The 9,776-nt window shown below is 37.8% G+C and overlaps 1 protein-coding gene across 4 annotated transcripts in view; it reads right to left on the bottom strand.

Annotated features, from left to right (window-relative positions):
• Positions 1-9,776, bottom strand: part of TTC33 (tetratricopeptide repeat domain 33) — a 30,409-nt gene that overhangs the window by 18,707 nt on the left and 1,926 nt on the right. For all 4 annotated transcript variants that reach the window (XM_025867357.2, XM_025867359.2, XM_025867361.2 and 1 more), the window contains exon 2: positions 7,507-7,728. In XM_025867357.2, coding sequence (XP_025723142.1) covers positions 7,507-7,728 — 222 coding nt within the window. The remainder of the gene's footprint in view (positions 1-7,506; positions 7,729-9,776) is intronic.

Here is a 9,776-nt window from a genome sequence, read left to right as displayed (position 1 = left end):
CAGGGAAGGAAGAGTGAGGGGAAAGAAGAGAAGGCAGGAAAGAGGGAGAATAAATACAAGGCATCTGCTAAGCTGGCAACAGCTTCAAAACCAAACAGATGGCTGCTAATCTTGTAGAACTTCTTCAGAAGACTGTACAAAACCTGTGTGTCTTGGAAACTGTCCAGTGAGAGGAAGAAGGGAAAAGAATTTCTCTGCCGGCTGCCTTCCTTACCCTGTCTCCCACCAAATTCTACCCCACAAGGTTTTAACCCTTCACACTTCTCAGCGTGTGACCCACGTGCTCCAGAGCACCTACGGGTCTAATCTGGCCGGTGTCAAGCTGTGACCCATCACTGGATCGTCAGCTAGCACCATGAATGTGGGCTGTTTGGGCCATGACCAGCAGCAGCTGCCAAGGCTTTATGACCGTGAGAACGGCAGGTGGGGCGGGCAGTCAGGGGTGCCCGGGGCTGACTAGCTCTGTACTGGCACAGAACCCCATGGAGCTGCCTCCTAGCTTTCAGGCTTAAGTAACTGGGCAAATGGTGATGCCTTTTACTGACATGGGGAAGACTAAAATGTACCAGATGTTTACAAGACAAATCAAGAGTTCTCCTTAGTACATGTTCAGTCTGAGATACGAATTAGACATCCAAGTGGGTATAAAGTGAACTCTGGAGATTTAACAGTCTGGAATTCAGGTGGGAAGACAGCACTCCAGGCATATCCGGCAGTCATCAAGATAGAGAGGGTACTGAAAGGAGACTATATAAGTTTAAGAAGGGAAAAAAGGATATAGAAAAGACAAGAAGTACTTCCTAAATACTGTGGCCCGCCAATATTTAGAAAATGAACACAAGAGGAGGAAGCCAAGAAGATTAAGAAGTGGACAGCGAGACAAAAGAGAAAACGTGAGTGTGGTGCTACAGACGCGACAGCGGTCAACTATGCTGAATGATGACAGGTGCTGTGAAGGGAAACTGGGACGTGATGAACAGAGGTCATAAAGCCTTCACAAGAGTGGCTGCGGGGGACCAGTGGGAATAGAAACCTGACTGGAATAGACCCAGAGGATGATTCATCAAGAAATGAAGTTTGTGGTGAAAGGGGAGTGAAGAAATGGTAGGGCATGTGCAGGCAAGGGAAGCTTTTTAAATGGTTGTTATCAAGGTATTATTCGTACACCAGTGAGAAGAAACCAAAAGAGAGGGAGCAACAGACGCCATGCCATCTAAATGAAGATCACGGTCATTAAACAGATCCATGCTGATGTCAACAGGCTGTGTGCCACACAGCCAGACTGCCTTCACATTCACTTTGATACGTATACTTTTCTAGACAAGAGATAAGATTCATGGTACATTCTAATTATATTTCTGCTTCACACACATACACTAATTCCCACAGAGGAAAATCAGACAACTTAGCTACATAATCAAACATCACCCTCTAGTGGTTGAAACCTTGAAAGCCAACATATCAAAGCTGGGACTCACACTGGGACTCCTGAGGGGTATATCCCAGATGCTAGAAAAAGGTGTCCGCACAAAATAACTTATAAAAAATCTTAACATTACATGAAATGTGCCAATCACATATAAAATCCTAAAATACAATATCTGAAGTACATTTATTGAATGTTTCCGAGGTGCTAGGTGACATGTTAAGCTCTTTCACATGGACTTGCCTTTTAATCCCCCAATTGTCTATGAGAGAAGTCTTACCATTTTACACATGAGGAAATTGACACTTAAAAAGTTAATAATCTGCCAAAGGTTTCACAGACAGACATGATAAAGCTAGGATCTGAACAGAGGTAAAATGACTTCCAAATCCACACTCTTATTCACTATATTCACAATACTGTCCCTGTGCATCAAAATTACTTAGTGTTTTAGATAGAAGAGAACACCAGTTTTTGGTTACAAAGAATCATAAATACTCTAAGTTAGAACTTCAGATCTTAAAAACCATTCAATTGCAAACAAAAGTTTTCTAAGAGTAGTTAAGTTACCAATGAAGTAAGCTGACAGCAGGAGACTATAATGCCAAAAACCTGTGCTGCCTTTTGAGGAAGAATGACATTAACACACTTGGATTGCGCTACATTTCATGTGTTCAGATCACACTCTAAGTGCTAAATAAAATTAAATGAGAAAATATTAAGTGCAAAAAAGACAGAAAGAGGAAAGAAAGAAAAGGAAGGAAGGAGGGAGAGAGGGAAGGAAGGAAGAAAATCACAAGGAGGCAAAAGCTTGTATCCTAGGAAGTACAAGCAGTTCCCTCTTCTTCCTCAACCTTCCTCCCTTCCTCCCTCTCTAGCAATTCCTCCAGACATCCCTGCTCCTCTACCATTCTGATGATCAGTACTCATTCCAAGTTCAAAGCTGTTCCATATTTTGATGCACTTATCCTTACCATCATTTTACAAAAGAGAAAAAAAGAACTAAAAAAGGTGACATGATTTTATACAACCTCTGAGAGGCTAACTTGAGGAGGTGAGATTCTAACTTGAGAATTGGGAATATGTGCAACTGCAAAATTCCCCCTCCCCACTTCCAGACTGGGGACTTCTGCCACTGCTCCCAGAGCACAGGAAATAATTTAAAAAGCTAACACAGTGACCCTGAGCCATGACCCAAGCTGAAATCAAGAGTCAGATGCTAAACCCACCGAGCTGCCTAGGCACTCCCCCCCCTTTTTTTTTAAATCAAATTTAGCGGAGTATAATCTAGATGCCAAAACATGTACCCATTTTAAGCATACCCTTCAATGAGTTTTTACAAATGTATACACCCATGTAAATACCACAAGCATTCATAATAAAGAACATTTTTATTAACCCAAAATGTTCCCTAGGCCCTTTTGCAGTCAACCCACCCCAATTTCTGGCTCCGGACAAACACTATAGATTAGAGTTCCATTTAGGGATTTACATAGATGGAATCAGACAGTATGCCCTCTTTGACTTCTTTCTCTGAACATAATGATTTTTTGATGCATTCACCACTCAATAGGATTGTCACTATAGATTAGATTAGTCTTTAGAGAGATTTACACAGAGGAAACAGATAACAGACACTCTGATTTCTTTCTCTGAGCATAATTATTTCTGGATGCATCAATCATTCCTTTTCATTGCTCCGAAGGATACTACTGGATAGATACACCACAATTGATTTATCCATTATTCACCTGTTGATGGACATTTTGATTGTTTCCACTTCATGGCCACTGTGAATAAAACTACTAGGAACATTGTTATGTAAGTCTTTGAGTGAATATATGTTTTCCTTTCTCCTGAATAAATATCTTGGAGGGAACAGATTGCCGGATTGTATGGTAAACTGTACGTTTAACTTTACATTTTCATGAAGAATGGCTTGAAAGTTTGAGTTGCTCCACATCCTCGCTTGATTCTGTCAGTCTTCTCAATTTTAGCATTCCAGCGGTTATGCAGTAGTATGCTGTGGTTTTAATTTGAAGTTTTCTGGTGACTAATCACGCTGAGCAGCTTTTCCTGTGCTTACTGGCCATTCATGTATCTTCTTTTGTAAAGCTTCAGGTCAAACTCTGCAACCATTTTTTAATTGGCTAGTGTCTTGCCACTGAGTTGTGCCTTATGTAGTCTAGGAAAATGTCCTATGTCAGATATATGCATTATAAATATTTTCTCCCAGTCTGTGGCCTGAATTTTCATTTTCTTAATTATGCCTTTTGATAACGAGATGTTTTAACTTTGATCAACTAGCACATAAATGTGAGTCATTTCTGTACCTTATATTCTTTTCTGATCTGTAGATGTCCATTCTCACAATGATACTATTAAGGCACCACATTCAAGAATGCGCTGATGCAATAAAGTAGTGTAAGTTCTCTACATATTTTTTGGTCCATAAAATTGTTGTGGCCAGTCTAGATTCTTTGCATTTCCATATGAATTTTAGGATAAACTTGTCAATTACTACAAATCAAGCCTGCTGAGATTTTGATCAGAATTTCATTACGTTTACAGCTTCATTTGAGGGTCTGATAGGTGCCACAAACTGTTCTAATTTGGGGGCACTACCTCCGACTGGATGCTCAGAGAGGGGCTCATGGAGATGACCACATGAGAGCAGAGGTAAGGACAAGAAGAGAAACATCAGAAAACAGAAGATAAGAGCTTCTCAGACAGAGCATCATAGGACAAAGTGTATAAAAACTGTGTTCAAAAACACAAGGAAGGCCAGTGTGGCTAAAATGTAGTGATAATGAGAATGCTTAAAGATGAAGTTGATTCAGAAGACAGGCACTGAGGTTTTGAAGTGTTTCTTTTTTTTAATTTAGCTTCACTATTCCTCCTTATATTATTTTTTATTCCTCATATTACTTAAGTTTAATATTATCTTAGGTCTTTTTAAACTATTATTTCTATTTAGTTTTGGCACAGAGTCGCCAAATTGTTCAATCCCACTAGATTCCTTTTATTCTGTTTAGTTATCTTCTAAAGCTGTGTATATATTACTCCAAAACAAATGCTAACCAGCAAAAAAAAACTCAATCATTTCACAGTGTTCTTCATTCAAAATAAAGCATCCAACCCAGCTGATTTTGGTGAAATGACTCATGTTTTGACATGCAGGCAGAAGACAAGAGTTATTTTGTTTATCTACAGAGTTGCTATCTCCCTTGTACCACAGGAAATTCAGAGGGACTCCCATGGCAATAATTGAATAGCTTTTCCCTCCCGCTCACTAGTGTGGTCTAGAGAAAAGGGCAAAAACAAAGTTAATGAACTTTTAACAGGCATTTACAGGAATTTCTAAAGAAGTTTTATCGATGTTCTAAAAACGATTTCCTAAATGTGGAAAATTTATAGTGGGTTTTCTTCTAAGACAGAATGGTCAATCTTGCAAAGTTCTACAGAAGAAAACTTTTTATGCCTAAAATACCATAAATAGAATTCAGAATATAATGTAACATGTTAATTGTCCTTGATTGTTATTTATTTTCCATCATTCATTTTCAATTTGAGGTGCTAATATATTATAGTTTAGGCACCATTTGATGTTTTATATTAAAATACATTAATAAAAGATTACTCCAAGAATCAAAAATATAAACAGATCTAGAAACTAAAATGTTGTTTCTTCAACTTTGACTCATTCATGACAAAAATGACTAACAAGGAATCTTATACCCACCCTGACCAATTTTAATTAGGGAAGAAGAAAAAAAGAACAAAGAGAAAAAAACTGCTTTTTGTTCAGTACTATTTTTAATTTCTCAAATTTCTCATTACCACATGGAAGATACCAGTCAAAGGCACACAGGCCTGATTTTAGATCTTTACATGATCTGAAGAGTATTGTCCTAAACACTGACCTATTCAGATACTACTCCTGCTGACCATACATATATCTTCTCAAAATCACATCCTCAGTGCAAATAAAACAACACTCCTTGTGTTGATTAGTGTAATTCTCTTAGTATATTTCCTTCACCAAGGATAAAAAAATATTATTTTTTAAATACTTTATTTATTTGAAAGATACAGTATATTTCCTTCACCAAGGATAAAAAAATATTTTTAAAAATATATTATTTATTTATTTGAGAGATACAGAGAGAGAGCATGAGTGGAGAGAGGAAGAAGCAGACTCCCTGCTGAGCAGGGAGCCTGATGCGGGACTTGATCCCAAGACCCTAAGATCATGACCTGAGCCGAAGGCAGACACTTAACTGACTGAGCCACTCAGGCACCCCAATGTTTCAAGATTTTTATTAAAATATGACTTCCAGCAGATACTAAACACAGCAAACAGACTGACACAGGCATAATGTCTTTCAAATGGCTGCATTGATGACAACCTGATGTTATTCCTCTCCTAATATGATACATAGAAAGTACAAACCTGACTATTAAGTACTCTTGCCAAAAAGTCAATCAGAATCTAAATCAAATCTCCACACCTCAGTTTATAAGAAACACATGAGATAGAGGAACAAATTAAATGACATCCATAAGGGAACAATCAAAAAGAAAACTGGTCTAGACTCTTCAAAAAGGTCAGTATCATGAAGGAGAAAGTAGGGGACCTAAGTAGACACTAAAGAGATATAACAAAAATATGGAATGTATGAACTCTGATTGGATCCTGGTTTAAAAAAAAAAAACTGTAAAAGACATTTCAATGAAAATTAGAAAAATCTAAATAGGGACTGCATATTAGTTTACAGAATTGTTAATGTTCACAGATTTAATAGTTATGGTCTTTATTAAGAGAATATCCTTATTCTTTTTTTTTTAAGCAGGCTCCATGCCCAACCTGGGGCTCGAACTCACGACCTAGAGGTCAGAAGCTACACGCTTCACTGACTGAGCTAGCCAGGTGCCCCAAAATACCCTTATTCTCTCATGCTAAATTAGGAGAGAGGTATCATTATGTCTACAACTTACTTTCAAACAGATCACAAAAAAAAAAAATTTTAAGTTTGTAATTACATGTCAGTGTATGTATATGTATGTATAGAAATAGATAGATAAAACAATTATTGGAATTTTTTATCTAGCTAGCAGGAACACAGGGACTGAACTATTATTTCAACTCTAATATAGATTTGAAATTTTTAAAAGTATAAATGTCCTTCTCCACCTCTAGGTTATAAAGATACCCTTCCATATTTTCTTTCATTAACTGTGTAGTTTTACATTTCACACTGAGATTTTTTTTAGCTCTCTAGAGTACATCTTTCTATGTGGTATTAGATACAGATCATTTTCTTTTCCTCTGGAGAATTCCAGCTTTCTGTATAGAATCTACTAACCAATGGGTCCAGTCCCCACTGATTTGTGAAAGAATGATTTTTGGTCCCACTGAAAGACCTAATCAGAGACAGGGGAAAAGGAACAAGAGAGTAGGGGGAAGAAAAAAAAAAAAAAGGAAAACAGAAAAGGGTAAAGGGAGGGACGCCTGCGTGGCTCAGTCGTTAAGCGTCTGCCTTCGGCTCGGGTCGTGATCCCGGGATCCTGGGATCGAGCCCCGCATCGGGATCCCTGCTTCCACGGGAAGCCTGCTTCTCCCTCTGCCTGCCACTCCCCCTACTTGGGCTTGCTCTCTCTCTCTCTCTCTTATTTAGAGATAAAATCTCTAAAAAAAAAAAAAAAAAAAAAGCACATGCCCTCAAAGCCCTTCAGGAAACACCTAATTTGTCTGGTATACAATAACACAAGGAGGAAGTTTCCGGAAATTAAACTATCTCCCACCAACCAAGAACTTGGATTATATTTTACTTACATTTACTCTTCTTCAGACAGAACAAAAATGATGGCAAAGCAGACACTCCAAGAATCTTAGAGACTCTTCTACAAACTTTCAGACTTCGTGGGACTATTTAAAGGTGTCTTTAAAACTTATTTATTTGATTAATTTAGCACCTAGATCAGATTTTTAAAAGATGAATTTATAGAATTCACAACTCTTCATCTCATTACTGACAGAAATGTAAACTGTTCTCTATAAGAAAACTCTAAAAACATACCTTTTATTTTCAGCCAAACTGGCTCCTTCATCCTTCAGCTGCTTACTTTTCTCAGCACAGCCCTCAAAGAGAATTTCTTTCCTACGTTTAATGGCATGAAGCCAGTTCCCTTCTTCATTCTCAACTACATCCTTCTCATCGGCAGCTTCAGCTTCAAACTGCTGGGAAGTGACCTTTGAGACCTTCTCGCCAATTTTCCTCTTCCATCCAAAGGAAGCCATTCTGGGAAATTACAAAGAAACAGCTTTAAAATTCAAAGTTGGCCTTTTATATAAGTTCCCCAAATAACAGTGAAGAAGGGATAACAGAATCAGACTGTCACCACTTTTTAAACTCCTAATTAAATAGTGGATCAAAGCAATAACCAACAAAGGGGGCTCACATCATAAAGAAAGCCAACTGGACAGTAAGTATCTCCTGGTGGAAGGGCCATTCCACCTATGAAGTACCTATGAAGGTCAAAAACTTTTGACCTATATGAAGTCAAAAATTAATCCTGAATCAGATCAAGCCTACCAAACTCTACAGTTTATAAGACCTGTGATGTAGATGAGCACGCTAGATAACATGTCAGAGATGAAGACAGCAAATAACAAAAACTAAAGAAAAGTAAAACTGGTTTCTTCAAGAAATAACCTTCCAGGGGAAAAAAGAGAGAAAGATGGAGATAAAAAGAGACCTCAGAGACATACTAACCAAATATAACATACGCATCGTGTTTAGCTCTGGATTCAAACACGCCAATGGGGAGGAAATATTTATGAAATATTAGGGAAAATCAGAACACTGATATTTAATGATATCGAGGAATTATCACTATTGTTTAAGGTATGATAATACTATTGTAATTATGTTTATTAAAAGAATGCTTATCTTTTAGGAATATATACTAAAATATTTCATATGAGATTAAATGATATCTAGAAATTGTTTCAAAGTGATCACCAGGGGTGGGGGGGCAACAGAGGAGAAATATAGATGAAAAGATTGCTCTGGTTGACAATCGATAAAGTTAGTTGATACGTACACAGGATTTCTTGTACTTTCCTTTCTTGTAAACGCTTGAAATTTTCCACAATAAAGAAGTTTTTAAAAGAGTCAAACTTTGTAAATAACTTAATTCACAGGACTATTGGGTGAATCTAGACGATAACAAATGTTAAACTGTTTTGTAAAGCAGCAATGATACACAAATGTAAAAGATAAGAAAGAAAGGACAATTGATGAAACAAAATTAAAGACAACCATAGAAGCATTCAACAAGTATTTATTTAGAGAAGGGATTTACTGAGGGATCCAAGATCACTGATGCACATGGCTGAAATAAAATAAAAGTAATCAACAGAAGGGGACAAAAAAGGAAAAGGGACTATGAAGTTATTCACATGAAAAGGCCCAAGATAATGGCAGAACTTGGAGGGGTGGGGCGCCTGGGTGGCTCAGTCGTTAAGCGTCTGCCTTCGGTTCAGGTCATGATGCTAGGGTCCTGGGATCAAGTCCCACATCGGGCTCCCTGCTCAGTGGGTCTCCCACTCCCCCTGCCCGGCCGTGTTCCTTCTCTCGCTCTCTCTGTCAAAGAAATAAATAAAATCTTAAAAAAAAAAAAAAAGAACTTGGAGGGGTAAGAAAATTACAGGTCATGTGCCTAAATTCCTAATGAATACAAGGAAGTTTCAATAAATTGTAGCAATCAAGAAATACACAGGCAGATTCAGGTGAACCATACGCTCTCCACTGTGATTGTTCAAAAAGCCCAGGGGAGTAATGTATTATAAGCTATACTAGGGAATTAGGACAATGCCAAACTCTCTCCCCCGACCCATTATAATATAGAAGAATGAGTTTCCTATGTTTGAAGAGGACTATAAGTAACTTAGGGGAAGAACCAAGAAATGGCTCAAAATGAAGTGTGATTACTATGGAACAGAAGGTCAGAGGCACAGAGTGAAGACAATGTAAGAGAATAAATCATTAGGAAGGTCTCTAAGATATCAGGATAAGAGATCTAGATAAGAACTCTTGTGTTTATGATTGTCCCTATGACAAGAAGGAGGATGGTTACATTTTCTGGCTTCAAGTTTCCAAAGGGAACTTTGATTCTAAATCAGCAATGTGAGGAAGCAGGTAGTATGGGAACGCTGTTAATACAGGGAGGCAAACTTACTAGAGGCAAATTACATTAGAAATCATTGGTCAGGTCTATATTATTGGGAGCAGCGGTTAAGGTGGAGAGAAAAGGAAAAAGGAACAGAGACCCACATATATTTTTT

Source organism: Callorhinus ursinus, unplaced genomic scaffold (genome assembly GCF_003265705.2).
Source record: "Callorhinus ursinus isolate GAN/ISIS: 27379988/994484 unplaced genomic scaffold, GSC_fseal_2.0 scaffold3, whole genome shotgun sequence".
Lineage (NCBI taxonomy): Eukaryota > Metazoa > Chordata > Mammalia > Carnivora > Otariidae > Callorhinus > Callorhinus ursinus.
Note: the sequence above shows the minus strand (reverse complement) of the source record. Positions and strands in the feature narration are given on the sequence as shown.